This window comes from Branchiostoma belcheri, unplaced genomic scaffold (genome assembly GCF_001625305.1).
Source record: "Branchiostoma belcheri isolate BF01 breed outbred unplaced genomic scaffold, Haploidv18h27 scaffold13, whole genome shotgun sequence".
NCBI lineage: Eukaryota > Metazoa > Chordata > Leptocardii > Amphioxiformes > Branchiostomatidae > Branchiostoma > Branchiostoma belcheri.
This window is the reverse complement of record NW_017802713.1, coordinates 3,645,261-3,669,714: the sequence shown is the minus strand read 5'-3', so window position 1 is coordinate 3,669,714 and position 24,454 is coordinate 3,645,261. Positions and strand designations below refer to the sequence as shown.

The window sequence follows — 24,454 nt, the reverse complement described above, 5'->3', positions numbered from 1 at the left end:
CCAACGTTTGGGGGGAAAATAAAAAAAAAAAATTATTTCATAATCTATAACGATCACCGAGCAATAGAGAGCAAAACATGCCGTGACAACGTTAACCATGCAGTTCTGGCTATTTGGAAGCCTAGTCTGGTCAGATTCAAACTCCGACCCGGAACCTAAAGATGACGCATTTTTTGTCTTTTTGTGGTATATACGACTTCTAACTTACAGGTGCCGCGGTATACAGTCTCAAACATTCACGACAGACTTTTCTACTGAGAATTCAGACCATTAGTTTTTTCTAGGGGGGGGGGGGGGGGGTTTAAACAATATAACTCATGGAAACGCAGATGGTTGTTAATGTAGTTGGTGCAAGTGGTTGTTGAAGCAAGTAATATATTATTAATGTTTGGCCTCCTAGCAGCTTATTTTCAACTGTTGTGGGCTTTTTTTATTTTAGCGTCTGAAGGGAATTACTCAAAGATTGATTGATGAATTTGCGTTTAAAATGGTTTTTTATTGTCCAAACAGTACCCGTGCAGTCACAGCCTTTTTAACGGCTGAATTGATGCAGGGTATCACATAATAATCAATACAAATCACAACAAACAAGTAATACACATGATAACACACATATTTGCTCCACAATTTTTTTGGAACTGTCGCAAGGGTCTGTGCGGCTGCAATCGGCGCCACAAGGTGACCTCAATACGACTTTCCCCAACCGAAGTTAGGTACCCATTCACACCTGGGTGGAGTGAGGAAAGTCGTGTAAAGTGCCTTTCCCAGGGGCACAACGTCGGGGCGCATGTTCAGACATGTCCCAGGTATGACTCGGGTTTGAACCCGGGTCTCCCGGTTCACAGTTGAATGATGTACCGATGTACAGTTGAATGATGAGCGTTGTCGAAGAAGTTTACAAACACACACAGACACAAACACACACACACACACACAGACAGAAATACACACACACAGAAATACAAAAAAGGCCACCAAAAACATAATCTTCTTGACGGATACGATTATGCTATTCAGATCCACAATTGCAAAAATTAAAGTCTTTTATTATATTCCCAAACAAATGACAATCTTATCTTAAAAACACCAAACAGCATTTCATTATGGATAGAACAACTAGATGTTCACCACCTCATACATTTACTAAATACCGTTAACCTTTATTACTGACGTTTTATAGATTCTTCCCCCTGATCATGCGAATAGGATCCTCATTTGCATGACTTATATCGGTTGATCATATTGCCCACCAAAAGAAAGTATTTCCTTAGCAAAGAATGAAAACACTAGCAAAACTTTCAAATACCCCAAGTATGAAATTCGTACACTTAAACTTTAAATGCCACGGAGCCATCTCAACGTATTGTAATCACAATCTGACAAACGGTATATACACATTCACCAAACACACACACACGTAAAAAAATACCCTTTTCCTGAACATTAGTTTAAACCAAGTAAATCTAATAAGCCTTACTTATAGGTTCTAACTATATTCATGTTTCCCATAGTTTCAATAAATGGTCCTCTTGCTGTAAGAAAGTGTACTCCTCTTGTTAAAATAATATTATAGAAAGAAAGTTTATTGCAACTACTTGCCCGAGGGCTAATTGCAGTTACAAACAACATAAGAAAGAAAAATAGGTAATGAAATAGGTAATGAAAAGCCAAATCCGTCTCATCTTGATATATCGTAATACATATACCGAACATTTACCTAATTCCACTTCTACAATGTATTGGTTTTTGAATTGGTTTCGTCTTATCGTCATAGTGACTACAAATGTCCCACCTACAGTCTGTTGTTCTAACACCCATCCTTGTAACATTGACCGCCTTCTTCAGTGGGCTCCACATCCTCGGGCAGTCCGGTCGGCTGGACGTCCTCAGGCACGGCGAAGGAGACGAGACCACAGGGCCCGTTCATGTTCCTACAGAACAGGTCCCTAACGGTGGTCGTCTTCACCAAGTTGAACCCCACCTCCCCTCCGAATGTGCTGGGTTTCCACCATCCTGGTGAGCAGATGGGATTGGCCAGCATACCTACACCGAAGAAAGAGAAACACTTATAAATGTGATCACTAACAAGGCACATATAACATTACCTAAAACAATCTCAGATACTTTTACTCTACTCATCTCCTGTTCCGAGAAAACTTCCCTGTATATAGGCCAGTATATATCCAAAGCTTTAGATAAAAGAAATCATATTATATCCGATTCAACCAACTGATGTACACTCTAGTTTGTACAGTCATATATAGAACTCAAGATATGTACATTATCATGTAAGCCATGCTCCATATACATACATATACTATATTACCTTTTTGAAATAGTATGTTATTTTCGATACATAGAACTTGTAGTCACTGTAGACGTGAGAGTAGATGTTAGCTAGATATGTAGTACGGAAGAGTTTGCCATGCTTTGTACCCGTTACAATTGTTGTGCAATAAAGATTGACTTGACTTGACTTGACCTTTGAAGGAGAAGGGACTGCCCATCTCAAGAAACATCTGACTGAGAACGTTGCCAGACACCGGCTTCTCAATCAACCATCCCACATACATCTCCACTGCATCTATGTCTCCGTACGCCTCCTCCAACTGGGCGGCAAGTTCTTCATCACCTAAAGGAAGCAGAATACAGAAATACAATCAACTTTAAGATGCCCTGAGGTATTCCGGCGTCCTATGCAGCTGATCATTCATTCGATGTTTACAAGAACTGGATCAGTCGATGTAGCTTTTCTATAAACACACTGAATTCTTTTCTGGGTTAATCTCGAAAAACTGTTACTCAAGAAGAAACTTGATGGGTTTTGAAAACTGGCAGATGTTTCAAGTACCATCCACTACTTTAATAGTGAATGGTATAGCTAGCTTTAATAATTTTCTAGCTTACAAGTTGATGTTTCATGCATCAAAACGCTTTGAGATGAGAATACAGGGCATTAATGGTAATTTTGTTTTAATAGATTTGTTTTGCTTCAAATTATCGGTACTGGGGAAATGCCTGGGGTATGTTCGAATACCAGAAGCATCTAGTTCTAGCTATTTCTCATTTCAAATTAAACTTTATAAGAAAAAAAAAAAAGAAGAAAAAAATGTGTTTTACACCAACCTGTAAGTTCCTGGAATGTCTTGTACGGCGGCGTGTCGAACCGCTTCCGGTACTCGTTCAGAGACTGTAGCCTCAGTTCCCGCCCCTTTTTGATGGTTTCCACGGCAACCTGAAGATTGACAGCTCCGATGTTCTTTGGTCCAAACTATGGGCATATAAACAGACATCTTAACCTCACGATAGTTTCTGCCGTATCGATTTTTTTCAGAGTTTTATAGTTTAAAATACACTGCAAATGTGTGTTTTCATGGTCAAAAGACCACTGGTAAATGACTTTCGACATTTGTTCTGACCATGCCAATTCCAATTTGTTAATATAGCAAAACCTATTACTTTGTTGCTCTTTTAATGTTGCATTCTCCAATCAAAAGGAAGACGTGTGTGCAGTTGTTTCTTAGCTGAATCGATTATTCTCCTTTAAGAAACTGTATTATCATACGCTCTTGAAATCGATCGGACGCTTTTTCAGAAAATCCTTCGTCTGCAAGACTTATAGTTCAATGAAAGCTCATCTTTGTTGGTAGAATCCATAGTAACACATTTAGGCCTTAATTCCAGCACGGAAAGACTCACCACGAACGCGTCAACCTTCAGCATAAGTATGACTCGCTGACTTTCTGGAATACGGAAGCGGGATAACGTCAGGAGTGAATAAAATGTCGCAAGAACGCGGAATTTCCTACCGACGTTACCACGCTTGCGACTTTTAAAGAGTCAGTGGGGGGATCTTATATTTGTTTTAGGTTGACGTTTTGGACCGGTAATTCATGGTGAGTCTTTCTTTTCGTTTCGTTTCGGAATGTTTAAATTTTGTAAATAATTATCTTTATATGTTTGTTTTTATGCCAGTTCTGTGTACATTTAAGCCTGTCTTTTTAAACGCGAATGTAAACTGTTTTATAATGTGTTCTACGTACCTGAAATAAAGGATAAGTGAAATAAAGTCCCACTCTACGCTTGAAAAAGTCTTTTTTTTACATTTTGCAGTAAGACTTTACAGTGACAGTGATAATGGTTGATATTGAAAACCCATATCTGCTATTTCCTGTTGTAGATTGAATGATGTTTGTACATATTTGTATATAGCGTGTTTCTGTGAGCTTGTCTTGCTTTATTTTTTAACCAATTGTAAACATCGAATATACAATTCAGGGGTGCATCAGCATTTCCTGCTTTTGTATGATTTTGTTTGAATAAATTGAATTTGAACTAGAGAAGTAACATTTGCAAAGCAAATGCATAATGTTTACCTTCGGACATGGTCTGCCCTGGTAATTTTTACTCAAGCATATTCACATACATGTACTACTAGTATACGGTGACAGGAGCAGAGCAGACCATGAAGTTTGCAACATTATGTAACCCAACACCAGTCACCATGGTGACAGACGTCAACAAATCATGTCATTGGCCAGGTCAGAGGTTAGTGCTTGGAGAAGAAGAAGAGGAAGAGGAAATTGAGTAAAAACAATATGTTTTTCTTCGGTAAACATAAAAACCTGTAAATTGGAATTGAAATTGAAACTTACCTGCCCTGCTATCTGCCTGGACATGGCGTCCACTGTGACGTTAAGCCCGTGTTTGAAGACCAAGTCGTTGTTGTACAGATATTCCTCCATGTCATACGTGGTGCCGTTGATGTGGAACTGGTCAGGCATCAGCGGGTGCCAGTGGTACAGGTGGTTAAACTCCACAGTTATCCGGTTCTGGTACTGGAACTTCTCCTCAAACATGAGTTCCGGGTCCCAAAACAGCTGGAAGTTGGAGCCACTCAGGTGCTGCACGTATTCTTCAATGATGATTTTGACGGTTTCACCTATGGAGATCAGAGGTCAAGGCTTAGGATATTGGTCCAGTAATAACTGTTGTCTTTTACACTGACGAGATTATATTAGTTGACATTTTTCTTTAACTTTCTATGTTTTCAAAATGCCTTTAATCTGAAATTCAAACCTAATCACACGGCAATTCAAATCTAATAACACGTGTGATTAGGTTTGAATTTCAGGTTAAAGGCATTTTGAAAACACAGAAATTTAAAACATGTCATCTTATATAATCTCGTCAGTATAATAGTTGTCGAATTTGACCGCCTTTTGGAGTAAATGGAGGTCCTCAAACACGGGACCTCCATTTAACGTTCTATTCGAGGAATGTCCCTAACAAAAGCTAGGTACTCATATACACCTGAGTGAAGTGATGAAAGTCGTGTAAAGTGCCTTTCCCAATGACACATGATCAGTGACATGGGTAGGATTCGAACCCGGGACTTTTGCTGCTGAGCCGAACACGCTACCGCTACGTACGCCACACTAAATTACCACATATTGGTTAGCAATAAGCATTTTTTCAAACTTTAAACGTTTTCCTAATATTAACCATAGTAGCCGATTCATTCTCTGCTTCACAGCCCAACTGGGAGCTACAGCCGGTAATTTTGACCTACGCATTATTGTGCAACTAGTTTTTCGCCTTCGTTAGTTATTCTTATCAGAGGATGGAACTTAATATAGTGGGGTCGTGTGGCGTAGTGGCAGAGTGCGCGACTCGGAACTTAGAGTCCCGGGTTCGAGTCCTGACTTGCCACCGATCTTGTGCCCTTGGGAAAGGCACTTTACACGACTTTCCTCACTTCGCTCAGGTGAAAATGAGTATTGTCCTGTCATGTATTTGTCCCCTGTGTTGGTGGCGGCATTAATATAAGTTGAAAAAACTTGAGTGTGCCGTCACCACGTCTGGTGATTACATGCTGGAATAAAAAAAAAAAACTTAATATACTCGATAAATTATGATAAGCTCAGCGGATTCTTGTACATACAACTATTTTTAAGAATGAAAGAAGCTAAAAATATGCATATTTGAAATCTTATTACTGTTACTGTACATCATAATCTGTACTAAGCTTGTGGAGGCATCGATGGAAAATAAAGGTTTTGCATTTTTTTCATTAGGCATATAGGCCACACTGACTTAATCTTATTGATGACATCCGCGCGCGCATTGATTTTCGCCTGTCCTAAAAAAATCACGTCCACCGAGGCTCTGGCCTGGCTCTAGGCCTGGGTAGTCCATGGTAGTTAGCATAAATACGGAGTCGGCGGTAACTCTGGAGGACGGCACCCGAAGCTCCAGATCTCAGTACATACGTACAGTGCCGATTCAAAACTTCGCAAAAAGGCAACATGTGCCGGCCTTTCGTATACGTCGTATTAGTTGCATTTTTATTTTTCGTCGGAATTTTTTTTTATTCGCCCGCGCGCACTAGTTTTGGGGTCTTCAGAGGATGTCATCCAATTAAATTAAGTCGGTGTGGCTTTACCGATTAGAATGAGCCTGGCGGTTTGGAAGAGTCGTTCGTCGTCCCAGTCCGGGTGCAGCTCCTTCATGACGTCACAGACCCGGTTATGCTCCCTCAGCCAGACCTATCGGAACAAAATTAACATTACTAGGCGACGAAGTTTAAATAAAAAAAATACCCATATTTGATTATTTCTCACCTCCCTTTGCATTAAAAGTAGACATGGTCCGTATGGGGTCAAAATTCAAGGTCAGATACCGAGGTCAAAGCTGCCACACTGCAACGGTTATCATGCATAATGGTTAACTAGAGAACCCAACCTTAAAAAAAAAAAAACTAACTAAAGTCATCCTTTGTCTCTCTGTTTGGTAACAAATTTATTTATTTTATTCATTTATTAGACTTTCCAATGCAACAGCAAGTAGCATGGAGGAGAGACAATAAACAGGTGCACAGTTGTCACTCCATATACAAAACAAAATACATACTAAAACAGTAATGATACAAAAATAGACAATTCAACTGAAAACATACTATAACATATTAAGATATATAACAATATAGTGACAACTATATGGCAGTTATCGCGGCCTTGTGGCCATACAGGTCGTACATCTGCAAAAAGATATCCAGCTACATGCAGCATCGGTGTCATAGACCGCATTAACCCTACCTAGACCGGGCTTTTTTTGACATGGGGGGACCGGGGGGGGGGCGTCTTTTGTACCCCCCCCTAAGAACTCGCGAACGGTATGTCGTATGACCACCAAATTTTCAGAGAATGGTGTACTAGTACAAATTTATCATATCTTCAATTTTTATGTCGTTATGACGTAATATGACGTCATTATGACGTCATTAATGTGATTTTATTGGCCAAAACCGTCTAAATAGGTTTTTCCCTGAAAACTACATGGTATTCAACATAACTGTACCAAAAGTGTTTATGACAGAATATTAGGGTGTACTAAGTCTTATGTTGCCCATAGCAACACCGGTGACGTCATAAAATGACGTCATGCATATTTAAGATATCCGCCATCTTGGATCATCAATCTTGAATTTTCAAAAATAGTTTTCTTCGTGATAAAGCCAAAAATACATTGTAAACATACTAAAGACCTTCATTTAAACCTTTTTTGGAAAAAGAAATGGAAGTATTGATGAAATTTTAATGAAAATAACCTGTATATACCTGTTCTAATCGCCATCTTGGATTTTGGCCAATGACGTCATCAAATTAGCATAAAGTATGCATATTTAACGATAAAATTTACATAAAATTATATGGGATGTCATTAATATTAGAAACCATGAGTAACTTGACATAAAACCCATAAAATTCTATTGTTGAAACAAAAAGTACTAAATTTAGCAAAAAATGCCTGTCAAAAACCCGTTGCCATGGAAACACAAAATATTATTATCTTATTCCAATGATAGAGAATTGTTGCCAACAATATTCTAGGAAAAGTCACTAAGTTTGGCTGTTCTACGGCTAGCCGTTCAGACGCTAGGTGACATCAAAGTTGCCGCGGGCACTTTTAGCCCCCCCCCCCCCCCGGTCTAGGTAGGGTTAAACATGTTATGTAAATGTATCATCAACTGTCTTTTGAAGGTATTCAAGTGTTGTGACAGAGAGACATTTAAACACAATGTCGTCATTTTTGGGGACCTGGCCCATGGACTAACCGTTGCCCACACGAACAGTCCCGGCAGCATGCCGAAGAACTCGTGCCCCAAGGCGAAGCGCTTCTCCTCGGGAACGTCGGGGTGGTAGTTCATGTGTACCGGGACGTCCTGCAGACTGGGCGGGTACATCTGTCCATCCACCCACTGGTGCTTCAGCTTCCCGTCCTGCATGGTGCGGAGCTGACGTTGTCTCTCCGCGGTGTGCCCGTAAACATGACTCATGTCAACCTGAGCCAGAAAATTAGGGAGGGATGGCATCCAGTAAAATTCATGTGGTGACTGATTTTTTTAAAATTATTTATCTAGGCCCATGCAACAACAATCGGAAGAGCGGGAGGAATGTATATTCTAACTGCACTCATGGCCGATTAATTGGATATTCACCGGACAGGATTTTTACAAAACCGGTTATAAAAAGTCTGGTATGAACGCTAAGGGTTTTAGCCGGGTTTTCCTCCGCTAATTTAGCGGTTTTAACCGGTTTTTAAAAGTCTGGTATGAACGGGATCATTGTTTCACTTTTAATGTAGACAATTTACATTGAACTTCTGTCACGCAAATAAAGAAGTCTTTTACACACATTTTCTGTCCAGCACTGACTGCTAAAACCGACAAAAATGCGTTTTTGACAACGTTTAAAAACGTTTTGAATACCACCACCACTTGGGTATATTTTTTATTGTTATTAACCTTCATATGATCATGATAACACAAAAAGACGTTGCGCCCTCATTTCTTCCTAAGTTTTAAAACTAGAACTAGTGGTGGCATGTATAATATTACATTAAAAAAGTGTAAGGATGATTTTAACTCCATGCTACTAGTTAACGCTAAGGCCACATCAACTAAATTTGATGGATGACATCCTCCGCAGACTCCAAATCTAATGCGATAGGGCGGAAAAAACAAGGCGGGCTAAAAAAAACAAGGTTCCTACAATTTAAAATTTGACTCAATAATCATTGTACAAATGGTTTCAGTGGGAACATCACATATACACAGTCAGCATCACATATCACTGCATCAAAGTAAGATGGCAACAGACATATTTGCCCATTTTCGGCATATTGACCACTGTCAGAACGCAACAATTTTTTTTCCAAAATCGAGCGAAAATTAATGCGCGGGCTGATGTCATCCATAAATATTACTTGCTGTGGCCTAATGACAGAGATACTATACAGTCGGCCTACCGCATGGTCACTCCATGTTCGGCCTGCTCCCTTTTCGAAGTCCGTCTTGAAGAACTGATGAGTGAAGTGCTGCGCCGCGAAGCCGAGAAGAACACTGGTGCGTCTTCTCAAGTCGGGGATGAACTTTCTACGCGCCAAGAACGTCTGAGCGAGATACTCGGGGGAGGGGAGCTCCTTGCGGCCCTTAGTGCCCATAGGGGTGGGACAGTCGGTGGGTACAGGGGGCAGCACGCGGGCATAGTAGGTCCGGTCCGAGTAGGTGTCCCAAGTCGTGTAGTCATGACCAGTGTGGTACAGAGGGGGGCTGTCTACCTTACCTGTAACGGCTGAGGATATTTAAAGGGAAAGTCATTAAAAATAGGTTAGCAAAGGACATATCCTAAGTCATGAAGCAAATGACATATCCTAAGAAATCACGTTGATATGAAGGTGGTCGGTTGCTAGGGTAATCTTCCCCGTTGCTAGGCGCGTTCGAAAAGGTATCAGTAAGACCCAATTTTTGGGGCTAACTGTGAAATAAATAGTATAAGAGGAGATATCTCGTCACAATAGAATGTCATTGTCAAGGTGCATAACCATACGTATTACATAACATAAATGTTAGCCTTTTCGTTAAAAAAAGCCTGATTTGTTTTATAAGTACGCTCCGAAAGACGATTATTTTGGAAGTTTCGGGGCGCAATGTTTTAGGCAAACACTGTTCTATTGCAGGAGAAGACATTGATATTTTAATTAGGGCCTAGATATGACCACCGTGGTTTTGGTCCGCGGAGCGGTAAGTTCATCTTTTAAACAGTTCTCTAGATTTTTTTTATCTTGATCCAAAATTTTGACCTTGGACCTTGACCCACAGTTTACAAGAAGTAGAAATTGCTTTAGAAATACAGCTACAAAACAGCGTTTCGCCTGTACTACCAGATGATGTATTTTGTATAAAATTCTTTTGACATTAAACAATCGAACTGCAGTTTAAAATAAAGTATTTTTACATCTACTTACTTATTCAACATAATTTTGTATGTTTTATTTATTCTCATTATTGCTAAAAGTAATTATTGTTACTTATATGTTATTATTATTTGTTATTTTTATATTTTTATATTGTGAACTCCAGGAAGAATAGTCTGGAATTTTTAATCAATGACAAACTAATAGAGATCGAAATAAACAAAGAACAAACAAACTAAACTTACCTATGTATAAGCCTCTCATCAGTACGTTGCGAATAGGGATGTTATTGATGACGTCCCAGAACCACTTGAAATTCGAACGGAGGAATGTAATCGTCTCCGGACTCGGCTTGAGAGCGGCCGTCACACTGGTCCAGAACTCCGCTAGTATTCAAATGAGAAAAATGAAAATAGTAATAATAATAATCTTTATTGTACATTTATGCCCTATCGGGCTAAGTACAGGTGAACAGATGAAATGGGTAATATACATGTTTGTAGTACAAACAGCTCTAAAACTACTCTAATACAGAAGTTCGGCTTCTTCTCGTTTCTTTGTGATGTTAAAAATATAATTTGAAATGGGTTTGTTTAATACAGGATGATCAAAGCGCGTAAGAAAGATAAATTTTTCAACATTAGTCAAGTATTGGAAGTATGGAAACGTACTAAAACATTTAAAATGATAATTTACCTGCACTAACCTGCATATACCCAGTACATGGACCAGTGCAGGTTAGGTGCAGGTAGACATCAGAAATACCTGCACAGCTCCAATTTTACCTGCACTAACCTGCATATACCCAGTACATGGACCAGTGCAGGTTAGGTGCAGGTAGACATCAGAAATACCTGCACAGCTCCGATTTTACCTGCACTAACCTGCATATACCCGGCACATGGACCAGTGCAGGTAGCCAGCAGAAATACATACACAGTTCCGATTTTACCTACACTACGGATCATATACACAGAGCATTCCGAACCCTGCATATATATACACACAATATATAATTATATACATATGAACACAGCAGGACGATATGTGTTTCAGTATAAATTATCAGAGTGTACCCACGTGTTTCGCAGTTCTGTCCGTAGTAGCCTGTCCGGGTACAGTCGCACGTGTACCCGCCGCCCTCCCTCATACACACGCCACGGTTCTCACACGGGAACGAGCAGCACGGGTTTTCTGCAAAGATTTTGAGACAATCCAGTCATCATATAAATCCCATTTGAGTTTCCAAGGACTTTTCAGTTTAAAAAAAAAGTTAAAAGTTCAATCAACCCTATAGCTACTTTATTTAAATATGTTGTTGTTGTTGTTGGCAAACTTCTGTCTCGAGAGACAATGGAGACCATGTCAGTTCCTACACCTGAGTAAGGAGGGTTGACGCAGTGGCCTTCGCTTGGAGTTGTTTAAGGTGGATAACAGGTTGCGAATCTGAGACACACTTTTGGCATCCGTCTTTCCCAGCGGATCCATATCGTGCCACTCAGCAAGTAGAGGTGCTAAAATATTATGGCTAACAAATTTGTTTAAAAGTTCAAACACAACTGATAGCTATGCTTGTTTACATTCTGATATAGTTTGTGTATATCGTTCGGGCTGTTTTGGCGCAAATTACAAATATAAGACAGGTAAGATAATTGCACAAATATGTTTAGTAGTGGGAGTATATCAAAATCACCGCAAGTTTTTAAAAATGAAAATATATCAGTTTTTGGGTGGAAACTCGCTACATAATGCAGCCTTCATATAAGGCATATCGTGCACGTGTACGTTGATATTTTAAATTTGCAAGTATATTGGATGTTGAGGTATAGCTGTATTTAGGGAGAAAATACAAATTATGGCTAGTGCTGACACTGTTTTTCAATGGGGCCCTGTATTACACAAATAAACAAAATACATAAAGCCACGTACGAATTATCAAGTTAAGATACAATAAATAATGATAATGACAAGATAACAAAGGAAAAGGGTAATAATTAATAAAAATAATGACAAAATATACAGCTCCTATTTAAGCAAAATTTTAAAAAATGTTGTATTTGTCAGAAAACGCGCACAAAAGAAAGAAAAAAGGAAAAAAAAACACTTTGCAATGTATAAAAACCATTGCCTATACTATCTACCAAAAGTGTATCTTACCTGCGACCACTATTGCAGGTAGCAGCACAAATACTATGTACACGATATTCATTGTAGCTGTGAAAAGAAAAACAAACAAGAAACTGGTTAACATAAAAGAATGTGTGAAGTCCGAGTATCATTTCAATATTCTGACTCCCTCAATACAGGAGCTGACCTTTCAAGTTTTTTCTACCCAAGGAAACCTTACTATTCCAGATTTGTAGTCAAAGAAATTAAACTTGAGATTTGAGAACTAGAAAAAAGTTTGTTAAACATGCTTTGGAAATATCGCTTGAACGTCGGTCCCTTCCCTGACCAATAGAGATACTTGGGCCTTTTAAACATATTTAAATGCCTATTTTGTGCTCCTTATATTTTTCAAATATTTAAAAAATGGCTTCTTTTAGTCTTTTGCTAAGAAGAACATAATGATTTTTTTTCAAATCTTACCAAAATGTGTGATCTATAGTATTAGTATGTTTGACCTATAACTGACCCCTGGGTTCTTGACTGACTCACTGGAACAGAGTTGTAATTCTGGTGTCATTTCAATATTTTGGCTGTAGGTCTTTAAAATCTTAACTTTCCACTTTTTTGCATCCAAAAATGGCAGTCAGCCAACTTATTTGTCAATTTTATTTTAATGTTTCGCTCGCAGAGGTTCACAAGGTTCCCCCAAGGACGCTTCCATTACACGATTTACACGTGACAAAACCGGTTTCTTTCTTTGTGGGAAGATAATTTGTTTACTTATTTTGCAACATAAAGAAGAAACCAAATTAGTCCTTGTAGCTTTACAGTGGCGTAAAAATTTTGTAAGAAAACATAATCCACTTCAAGGTGGTACGTTGGTGTTGTAATTTTAAATGTTCTGAGTTCGAATTGAAGATGTTCTGAGTTCGAATTGAAGATACTGTGTCGTTGGGATAACTGCTTTGCAATTGATTTTTTTATTGACTCGGTGAAATTGAGTGCCTAGCCTAGGTAAGGGGCGTCCTCTTGGATAGGAAGAAAGAATTTAGGTCCCGTGTTTGAGGAGAGCCACACCTCGAGCACGAAAAATCAATTGCAAACATGAAATTATCCACTATGAATCCCATTCATTAGAGCTTCTGAATCCAGCTGGTATACAAAATAGTCCATAAATTACACCAGTGCGTTTTAAAATACTCTCCTTTTTGTCCGTTAGTAACATGCTTATAGCATGGAGGTACCTCCATGCTTATAGCGAGTCCGTACATACCTATGTAGCGCAAAGCAGCAGGAAACCAGCTCAAACCAACAGAACTTACGTCTGCCTCACAACGACTCACAAAACGAGGGCGTCAAAAGTGATCCGACCACTTCATGTTGACCTCTGACCTCTCATGCTTACTTTAAGGCCTACCTCCTATTTCATGTATGCAATGTTATTGGTAAAGCAGAAAAGACTAAAGATATAAATCTAGACAAGTAAAGCGAAATCAACCGACATATAAACTGTTAACAACTTCTTTTTATTTCTTATATAATGTCACCTTTGTAATAAGAAGGTACGTAAAAAAAACGCATGTTCCGAACCGAAAAGTTTATCATAATTTAGTTAGTATTTTGGTCAGTTTGAAAACGCTACTAAGAAACCCTATTTGACGAATCGAATTAGTAATGCTAAGCAGCAACGTACAACAACAATAAATCAGAGATTTAAAATATTCCTGGCTTGGAAGTATAAATACGTTGTCCTAATAAATTACAACATAGAATGAATTATTACCCATTTGGTTATATGATGATACTTTTTTCTCACTATTATACCGTGGCTCATGTATCATGCATTCCTGGGGACTGAATCCTTAAACCCGGGGCATATACTATGGGCCAGCACCCTGTCAATCAAATTACCCCTCCACACACACACATTTTGGACCAAAACATACAAACCTATTATATCTCATCGCCCTTCAGAACAATACTTCCATCTCGGAAGTAACAACAACAACAACAAAAACGCGACTTTGCACGGACGAAAGTCACGGTATATATAGAGAATATATAGAGAATATATATTGAGAAAAAAATTAGACTAGAGTGACCGACGTACGGATCCTGTCCACTGTAGGACTCTGTATACAGGAGATAGTAGTAACGTTAGTCTTTGAAGTTCGTTCACACATACGCTACCACATACGCAAGTTTTGTCGTCCTATATCCTTTGTCACCGTATCCTCTGACTTCCTATCCTTTTAAAAATGGACAATTTCATTGAAATCCTTGTCATCTGTCAACCATCAAAGACTGCAGAATTATCGTGTGGCTGTTAATTACTTGTATGGCTTCGGTGCCAACGTCTTGACACTGCATAGCACTACACCGAGGAACACCAACATGGCGGCCGCCCGTATTACGCAAGCCCCGTAAAGTCACGTGAAAGCCGAGAATTTCTTCAAGGGGCGATACTCTTTTACGACAGATATGCTTTAAGGGTTCTTTATTTTTCCGTTCTCGAGTTTCCGACCGTGACGGCTCGGAAGTATGTGTTTCTCCAGCTCGGATGACGGAATCTCCACCCCGACAGACATCACAAAGGCCCCGACGAAGCTCGAGACAGAAAGTCCGACGAAGAGTATAAACTGTTTAAAGGGGAGACGTAAAAGAATCTTTCAAAAATAGCCAAAGTAGAGATCGCAAATGTTACGGTTTGCAAGAGTAATCTATTTGTAAAAAAAACATTGAATAGAATGTGATAAACGCTTTATTATCATTCACTTGAATTTACTTTGCCATTTTGCAGATTTATAATCATGCAAAAGAAAAATAGTATCATTAACAATCTTAAATTGTACGTAAAAGTCCTAAAATGTACTTATTTGGAAATAAATTCTAAGAGATAACATGAGCCACCTTGAATGCCGCATTTTGAGTGTCTTGTCTTCCCTATCAATTTCGAAGGCCTTGCATGTGTTTGTTTTGACTCTTAACAATTTTGACTTTGTCTAATCAAAAGTTACTTTTCTTTGTGGGACCCTTTCTACGCTGAAAGACCCAAAACGGTTACTGTAAATTTTCAAATATTCGCAATGTTTTTATTTTTTACCTTTACCCCGAATGTTTTGTATTGTACTACAAACAAAGTTTTTTTTTATTCCCACCGAAAAAATAAATCCTCGCAAAAATGAATGCATTATTATGGGTTCACCACACCACGAAGTGGTGGTGAACCCATATTGCTTTTTTGTTGAAATATTTACTCACTCATGCACAAAAGCATTTTATCTATAACAAAAAACGTTCAAAAGATGCCACCTTTCTTACACCTTCCCCAGAACAATATTGGCTGGTTCTAACACTCACTGTAGCTAGGTGTTGCAGCGGTAGGGTTTAAGAATGCTATCCGGTACTCGTACTGTCACATATAGCTTGTTACACATTCAGTTACTAACAGTTAGTAGAATATTCCTCAATCAGTGACTCTTTTTGACAGGTAGAAACACGTTCCTCCAAATTTTCGATGTCCACTGTACATCTTGCTCACGGAGTGACCTAGTCTCGCGAGAACACGAGAACACGAGACTAGGTTGGGAGCTGCCCAAGTCCTACCTACCCCTACTCCGCAAGGAGGCGGGGGAGGCAAGAAGATCCACACAAGTCTCGACTTAGCCTCGTGTTCTCGCGAGACTAGGTCACACCGTGAGCAAGATGTACAGTGGACATCGACAATTTGGAGGTACGTGTTTCTACCTGTCAAAAAGAGTCACTGATTGAGGAATATTCTACTAACTGAAAATTCTACGTGGCTAATGAGCCTCTTCAGTTACTAACGTTATGGAATATATTGACGGATATACTCACCCATGTACCTCCAGAGTAAAAGATGTGACCTCTGTAGTGGCCCCAAAAGGAGTACAGGATCAGCGGGTGGATGAGGTACGCAACGTAAGACAGGCGGCTTAACGGCTGCCAGAGCTTCCAGGATAGAAACTCCGAGATGATACCTGTGTGGGACAAAATGCAGAGATTATACTAAGCATAATAAGGGGTAGGCATTCATGACCATTTTTTTAAAATTATTTTTAATATTTTTTCAACTTTATTGTTCAAGTACAAATTCAAGTACACAGGTGTACGGTACAACGTATAAAGTTCACGTACACTTTTTAAATATTTCTCAATGAGCATTCAACAGTGAAATAATATCTATTTGACTGGTTTCATATTTAAACTCAGAGATGGCGTTTTTTCCCGACCAGTATCAGCTCATTGATGTATTAAAATCTTACTTCAGAAATGTGGTATGCTAGAATAATATCTTGTATGGTTAACACGAGTGTGTAACCGTATTCAGAAAAGAGGCACTTTTCTACTTCCAAACTTTTCAACCTCCACACTTTTCAACTTCCACACTTATCTACTTCCACACTTATCTACTTCCACACTTTTCTACTTCCACACTTATCAACTTCCACACTTTTCTACTTCCACACTTTTCTACTTCCACACTTATCTACTTCCATACTTTTCTAACTCCACACTTTTCTACTTCCACACTTTTCTACTTCCACACTTATCTACTTCCATACTTTTCTACCTCCACACTTTTCTACTTCCACACTTTTCTACTTCCACACTTTTCTACTTCCACACTTTTCCACTTCCACACTTTTCTACCTCCACACTTTTCTACTTTTACACTTTTCTACTTCCACACTTTTCTACTTTTACACTTTTCTGCTTCCACACTTTTCTACTCCCACACGTTTCTACTTCCACACCTTTCTACTTCTACACTTTTCTACCTCCACACTTTTCTACCTCCACACTTTTCTACTTCCACACGTTTCTACTTTCACACTTTTCTACTTCCACACTTATCTACTTCCACACTTTTCTACCTCCACACTTTTCTACTCTCACACGTTTCTACTTCCACACTTTTCTACTTTCACACTTTTCTACTTCCACACTTATCTACTTCCATACTTTTCTACCTCCACACTTTTCTACTTCCACACTTTTCTACTTCCACACTTTTCTACTTCCACACTTTTCTACCTCCACACTTTTCTACTTTTAGACTTTTCTACTTCCACACTTTTCTACTTTTACACTTTTCTGCTTCCACACTTTTCTACTCCCACACGTTTCTACTTCCACACCTTTCTACTTCCACACTTTTCTACCTCCACACTTTTCTACCTCCACACTTTTCCACTTCCACACTTTTCTACTTCCACACTTTTCTACTTTTACACTTTTCTACTTCCACACTTTTCTACTTTTACACTTTTCTACTTCCACACATTTCTACTCCCACACTTTTCTACTTCCACACTTTTCTACTCCAACACTTTTCTACTTCCACACTTTTCTACTTCCACACTTTTCTACTTCCACACTTTTCTACTTCCACACTTTTCTACTTCCACACTTTTCTACTTCCACACTTTTCTACTTCCGACTATGACATTTATTGTTCACCATGCTGGTTTGTCAAGCATTAATGACGCGACTGGACTTGCACGTACAGATTAACCAACTAATATGGCGGACTATTGGTCACGTGAGTGCCAACATGACATAGTACCCTATAGATGTATTTTTTAGTAAAATTAGAATTTTGGATGTCCATGGCAGGAGTCAAATGATAGTTTTTATACAAGGGTCTGTCAAGAAGCAAGGTAATTTCTTTATTCAATCTTCGAATAGGTGATTTCGAAATGTACTTATTAAATTCTGTTTTGACGACGCCTCAGGGGTGGAGCCTATTTGGCCTATTGCTTAGTGCTCATCATCGCAATGAATCCAACAACATTGTATAGTGTGTCCCATTTCAAGACATTGTCATATAGTGTAGATACACAAAAATAAAGTACCATAAAGTACCATAAATCACCAAATAAGTAAATAATTATTTATAATTTGTATACCAATATGGCACCAAGCAAAGTGAATGTTTTTTTTTAAGTTTGAACAACTGTTACCTCCGTATCCAACGGAACACGCATATATCACCCAGCAGATGGCAGCGGACCACAGAAGCCTTTCAACAGTCGTTCTGACCATCCACGTAGAACCTTCAGGGTTAAAGGCCCTAAATACGCTGGGTGCCCAGACTAGTATACCCACCAATGCTGCGTTAATCGCCCATCCTACTAACATCCACACCTAAGGAGGAAAATAGATTGACAATGATATTCAAGCAGTTATAAGATCAATGAATAGCATCGCTATATGCGTGCTGATAGATTCTGTATAGTGGCGTCGGGTTGCGTAGTGGTAGATCATTCGACTGTGAACCGGGAGAGCCGGGTTCGATCCCGAGTCGTACCCGGGACATGTCTGGACATGCGCCCCGACGTTGTGTCCTTGGCTATGGGAAAGGCACTTTACACGACTTTCCTCACTCCACCCAGGTGTGAATGGGTACCTAACTTCGGTTGGGGAAAGCCGTATGGAGGTCACCTGGTGGCGCCGAATGGCAGTTTCACAAAAACGTGGAACAAATATTTATCATGACATTGTGTATTATGTGTATTATGATGTGTATTATTACCATTTGTATAATCTGATTGTAAACCCTGCATCAATTCAGGCTGCTATTGCACGGGTGATGTTTGGCCAATAAACCATTTATTATTATTATTATTATAGGCCATTTCATGGATGACAGTGCCCTTTGTCTTACACAACCTCAGATTTATCACCAAAAACTGCTCGACTGTCTTCCGAAACTTGTCACTCAGCTTTGTAAAATTAATTGATCAACCACTGAAACGTTTAAAGGTAAGAAAACTAATTTTGTATGAAGATAAAGATATTTGTTCTCCACCTATGCAATTTGTTACGCGATAAATGCCTGTGGCCTCTTACAGGGGTATTGCGGCTGTTTGTGTTTTAACGTTCTTATGTGTAATTCACAATCACCCTCCGTATATAATGTAGTTTGCCATGTCGTATGCTAGTATAGTCTAGATAATTCACGATGTTGTTTTCGATTACACTGTATAGGCTTTTATCGGTGATGACATATTTAAAAGATTATCTATGAAATTATACGAACGTATACGATCTATGGACTAGGACAGAACGATTTGAGTGCCTTGTATCGTTACCTTTGTCCGTCGGATGTTGGGGATTTTACTGCTGATCCTGAAGAGTAGGTAAGCCAGGAGTATACCTATAACGTAAGGACCCATCCTGGCAGGCGTCCAAAAGAAAGGGTTGACGCAGCCTAGCTGTATTCCACTACAACATGCAAAGAAATTAGAAAAAAATGGTAAGAACCGTGTTGTTAAGCACAGGGTTTAAGAGATTCCAATTTGCAACTCTACAACGTGCAAAGAAATAAAAATATGGTAAGAACCGTGTTGTTAAGCAAAGGGTTTAAGAGATGCCAATTTGTTTTATATAGAAATTAAGAATTTACTTTAAAAACTGTAAGTACCCACGGTTTGTGTATTATAATATAAAACGAGCTCAATGGTGTGTAAATACTAACGCAATTCAGACGTTTGTCTGCTATGTTGTATTGAAAATAAAGTTTCAAAGTTTCAGGGTTGTGTACATTATGTACTTATAAGGTGGAGATAATGACAACTATACTATTTTCAAATGCAGAACGTTTCTTGTATATTTAAGTATAGGCTGTCAATGCCTTACGGGCGATTACTCGGTTGCTGTTTCTTTGAACCAACCATATCTATTGATTTCCAATCCTATTATTAATAGCTGCAAGTGACAAAAAAACTTACACAGTATTAAGTGGGTCCTGGTTGCATGCCCAGCTTAAAACAACGAGGAATACATTTATGAAGATTCCATACTTTGGTTTCCTAAAGAACATAAAACGATAAAAATGTCTCATATGTAAACTTCAGCATTTACTCGAGAATAATGTTTTTTAAAATGAAGAAAAACGACTATAGCTGAAATTAGTAAGCCTTAAAGGAAGGATGTTGAGGAATATGTGTATGTTCGCCCTATAAAGGCCGATTACGTATAAACTCTTCTGACGAAGGAAATAAAACCTATAGATCTCCATCTCTCTTCCCCTCTCTCTTGCCCTGATGCGACTTCTGACTTAACATCACAGGTAAAACCTGCGTCATCAAAAGAGTGTCATTTTGATGAGGTTGGTTTTTTTATATGCACGTGAGAGCAGGTGGAAACTCGCTTTGTTTCTAGGCCGTCATTTACAATAGACAAACCCATAACCAACGCTTTGAATAAGTGTTTAACGTTACAGGGCATAACCAACGCTTTGAATAAGTGTTTCGTTACAGGGCATAACCAACGCTTTGAATAACGGTTTCACGTTACAGGGCATAACCAACGCTTTGAATAAGTGTTTGACGTTACAGGGCAGTAAGAGTGTGGAACGACCTTCCACTCGTTTTGCAGTCCACACAGTCCTCTAGGTCCTTGAAGAACAGTCTTTACGAACCGTTCTATCAGTGCAATCGAATTGTTGTCAGAATAACCGTATCGTTCTAACTGTTATTATATCGTATGTTCTTGTCGTTGTGTAGTAACTGTGTTGTGTATTGTATATACATGCATGTGTGAATTCCAGGAAGACTAGCGGTAATGGCAATTTGCATAAAGTCTCAAAGTTTCAAATGTGAACCTACTTGTACAGAAGCAGGATAAGGGCAGGTGCCATGATGTACAGCTGCATGTCTACACCAAGATACCACGATGACCCCGTGCACTAAAAAGGTAACCAGTCATATTAATCAGGCATTATAAAAATGTAATCTTGAAAGTCATTACGAATCAAGCTATTTTTTGCGTTGTTTATACTTTGTGAAGTTTCCTTTTATTGTTGTTATGTATGTTCGAATAAAGCAGTAAGAGCCGTTTATAATTAACTTATTCTTAACCTGTTGTTCTGGTTCCATTAAATTTTGTTTTTTGGAATTTACAGTTTAGTAAATTCCAACAAACAAAATTGAAACTGTTCATTCGTTGACAAAGACTGAAGTTATATAGTTAAAAATTTGGGAAAACCAATTTCTAAAATTTACAGTTTAAACTTTATAACGTCCACATGTACTTTGTTTAGAATAGCCCGTTGGCACCAATGTCCTTAACCCTTATTATTTAAATAAAACAAAATCCAAAAATCCAAAAATCAAATCAGTCAATTTAGCTGCAGAACATCGAGATTTAAGAACAGTACTTTACCTTTCATTGTAAAGTTACTAAATGATAGTTGACATGTTCATTGTGTAAGTCATGGTTGTATTGAATCGTTATAGCTGATTTTATATTGTTTAACATTGTTGTATTGAATCGTTATACATTGTAGCTGATTTTATATTGTTTAAATGTAAACAATAACCACAATTCAGCCGAAGGGCTGCTATGGTATTGTATTTGTATTTGTGTGAAATAAAAATAAACCAGTCATAAATAAAATCCAAAAAAGGTAGATAAAATTATAGCAGTGGCACTGGTTTTATTTTCTTCGTTTTATATGATATTCATCATGTTAAAGGATAATGGTTGTCTGAATGTTACTGCTATTTTACAATTTTAGTATACCATACTAACTTAAAGGAAGGGCATAGGTTGAACGTGGTGAACATGGTTGAACGTGGTTTTCGGGCCAACGGATTATATTTCATCGTTATGTACTTAATTATTAATACTTAGCTTAATAACTATAAGAGCATAATGAAGAAATATCAAACAAGCCACCATGACTTTTTTCTTACCATGCACGTTTATTTTTGCAGTCGTTTACATTCTCTGAATTTTGCTTTAATTGTTGTTATGCATGTGCGGAAAAAAAATTAAAAAAAAACTCTTCAACTTGAAACAGTAGCAAGAGTCGTTTATAAATTTAGTGTTTACCTGTTGTTCTGGTTCCATGAAGTAATTGTTGATGTAGAGCAGGTTTGTCCACCAGTAACTTCGGCAACCTTTGTCAAACGGTAGATAAATCAGCAGGGTTGCAAGGTAAACCGGAGTCAATCTGAAAAAAAACACACACACAAAAAAAAAACAAATGAGATGTTAAATAAAAATAAAAAAAGTTGTGTAATTTTGTAGCAGGTTATTTTGCTGTTCCGCAAAATGTATTTTCGTTTAATGGCATTTACATGTACTATATTGTTTTTATCAATATCTGTAGTTGTTAAGAATAATAGTCAAGTTAATAGTCGATCTCACAGAGGCCTGGTAATACTTTTTTTCATTAACCGTAACTGTACACACATATCGATGAATTTGAGTTCGATATTCCTAGTTATATGTTATTTTACTATATTTTATACTTTATATCAACAACATAATTATACCTAGCATTGATAATAGAAAAAATATCTTAAAATTGGAAATTTGCAAAGGTGCATTCTCATCATAGACTAAATACTAGTAATCTTTGGAAGGTACATTATGCTATGTTTGCTATATTGCAATAGATCTTGTATCTTGTACAATTGTTGCGCCTTCAAGTTAAATGATATATATTATAAAAAAAACGTCTGACAAGGGTACAGAATGTATTGATGGGGCCAATGGGTACAGAATGTATTGATGAATTGTATAAAACCATGTGCTAACATCAAGTTCTACTTTTACCAATGTACGGTTTCATATCTATTCAAAACTAACAACGTAATGTGGCATTGACAGTACATTAAATGCATGAACATTTAAGAGAAGCATGACAACAACCATTCTAATTTGTCATGGTAGAGACTCCGATATGATAAAATCGCCGATTCTGCCGGCAGTGAGCATGAGGTTTGTTCACATGACTTAGTATTGCCAAACATCTCCTAAAAGTTGAATATTTAGTTACGTTCGACTAGTTTTAGCTTGTCATTGATTCAGAACTGAAATATATACATGTATTGTAATGCTACACGTGTATGACAATGAACATGAATTACAGATTCCACCAATAGTTTAGTTCAGTTTTTTTTAGTTCAGTTTTTTATTTCGCACTTTAACCCTACCTAGACCGGGGGGGGGGGCTAAAAGTGCCCGCGGCAACTTTGATGTCACCTAGCGTCTGAACGGCTAGCCGTAGAATGGCCAAACTTGGTGACTTTTCCTAGAATATTGTTGGCAACAATTCTATATCATTGGAATAAGATAATAATTTTTTGTGTTGCCATGGCAACGGGTTTCTGACAGGCATTTTTTGCTAAATTTAGTACGTTTTGTTTCAACAATAGAATCTTATGGGTTCTATGTCAAGTTACTCATGGTTTCTAATATTGATAACATCCCATATAATTTTATGTAAATTTTATCATTAAATATGCATAATTTATGCTAATTTGATGACGTCATTGGCCAAAATCCAAGATGGCGGACCATATCATTAGAACAGGTATATACAGGTTATTTTCCTTAAAATTTCATCAATACTTCCATTTCTTTTTCCAAAAAAGGTTTAAATGAAGGTCTTTAGTATGTTAACAATGTATTTTAGGCTTTATCATGAAAAAAAACTTGTTTTGAAAATTCAAGATTGATGATCCAAGATGGCGGATATCTTAAATATGCATGACGTCATTTTATGACGTCACCGGTGTTGCTATAGGCAACATAAGACTTAGTACACCATAATATTCTGTCATAAACACTTTTGGTACAGTTATGGTTCCGGGTCGGAGTTTAATTCTGACCAGGGTTCCAAATAGTGCGCAGTAAATCGCCGGATCTGCGAGGTTGTCACGCTAGGTTTGGCTCCCCATAGCTCGGCGATCGCTGTAGATTTTCAACTAGGTTTTGAATTGATCAAAAAGCCTTGGGATTGTAGTGTTTTTCGGCGCGGTGAAGTTGGACGGCCAGCGAAGCGTTTTTGGTATCAGTCCGCGAGCAAGGGTGATGCGGTTTGTCGCCTGATGACCCAAATAGCTGCGTTCTATGTGGAATTTCTAGGGGTTCGCGTCACCGGATTTTGCGAAAAACTTATCGCAACAACCTATATTTTTTTTCTGTTTTTCAGAAACAGGAAGTAGTAAGCTATTTCAGCATATAAGCCGTTAGCCTGGGAAAATTCGTTTTTTCCAAGCAGGTCCGTTGAAAAAACTGCAAAAAAACTACATTTTTCGTATCCAAA

The 24,454-nt window shown here is 38.2% G+C and overlaps 2 protein-coding genes across 2 annotated transcripts in view; both read right to left on the bottom strand.

Moving 5' to 3' along the window:
* Positions 1-1,512: 1,512 nt before the first annotated feature.
* Positions 1,513-13,739, bottom strand: LOC109463842 (prostaglandin G/H synthase 2-like). The gene is made up of 11 exons (XM_019760720.1): positions 13,640-13,739; positions 12,415-12,471; positions 11,338-11,451; positions 10,503-10,643; positions 9,310-9,635; positions 8,117-8,344; positions 6,446-6,548; positions 4,656-4,942; positions 3,127-3,271; positions 2,483-2,632; positions 1,513-2,043 (listed from the first exon to the last, which is right to left on the bottom strand). Exons 2-11 carry the CDS (start codon positions 12,464-12,466, stop codon positions 1,808-1,810), a joined length of 1,782 nt encoding a protein of 593 aa, XP_019616279.1. The 5' UTR covers positions 12,467-12,471; positions 13,640-13,739; the 3' UTR covers positions 1,513-1,807.
* A 4,284-nt stretch (positions 13,740-18,023) lies between these two features.
* LOC109463729 (nose resistant to fluoxetine protein 6-like) overlaps positions 18,024-24,454 on the bottom strand; it is a 16,749-nt gene continuing 10,318 nt past the window's right edge. Inside the window, exons 8-13 of the mRNA XM_019760577.1 lie at positions 22,231-22,351; positions 21,003-21,082; positions 20,124-20,204; positions 19,485-19,617; positions 18,499-18,537; positions 18,024-18,035 (exon numbers count right to left, since the gene is read on the bottom strand). Of these exons, the coding sequence (XP_019616136.1) occupies positions 18,024-18,035; positions 18,499-18,537; positions 19,485-19,617; positions 20,124-20,204; positions 21,003-21,082; positions 22,231-22,351 (466 nt within the window). The remainder of the gene's footprint in view (positions 18,036-18,498; positions 18,538-19,484; positions 19,618-20,123; positions 20,205-21,002; positions 21,083-22,230; positions 22,352-24,454) is intronic.

Bases quoted from the DNA above. Each gene is read 5' to 3' on its own strand.
- LOC109463842 (XM_019760720.1), bottom strand. From the start codon at position 12,466: ATGAATATCGTGTACATAGTATTTGTGCTGCTACCTGCAATAGTGGTC. The intron at 8,345-9,309 runs GTAGGCCGACTG...TTTCTGGCTCAG, and splicing joins GAACATGGAGTGACCATGCG to GTTGACATGAGTCATGTTTA. The intron at 3,272-4,655 runs GTAAGTTTCAAT...ATATGCCCATAG, and splicing joins CCAGGCAGATAGCAGGGCAG to TTTGGACCAAAGAACATCGG.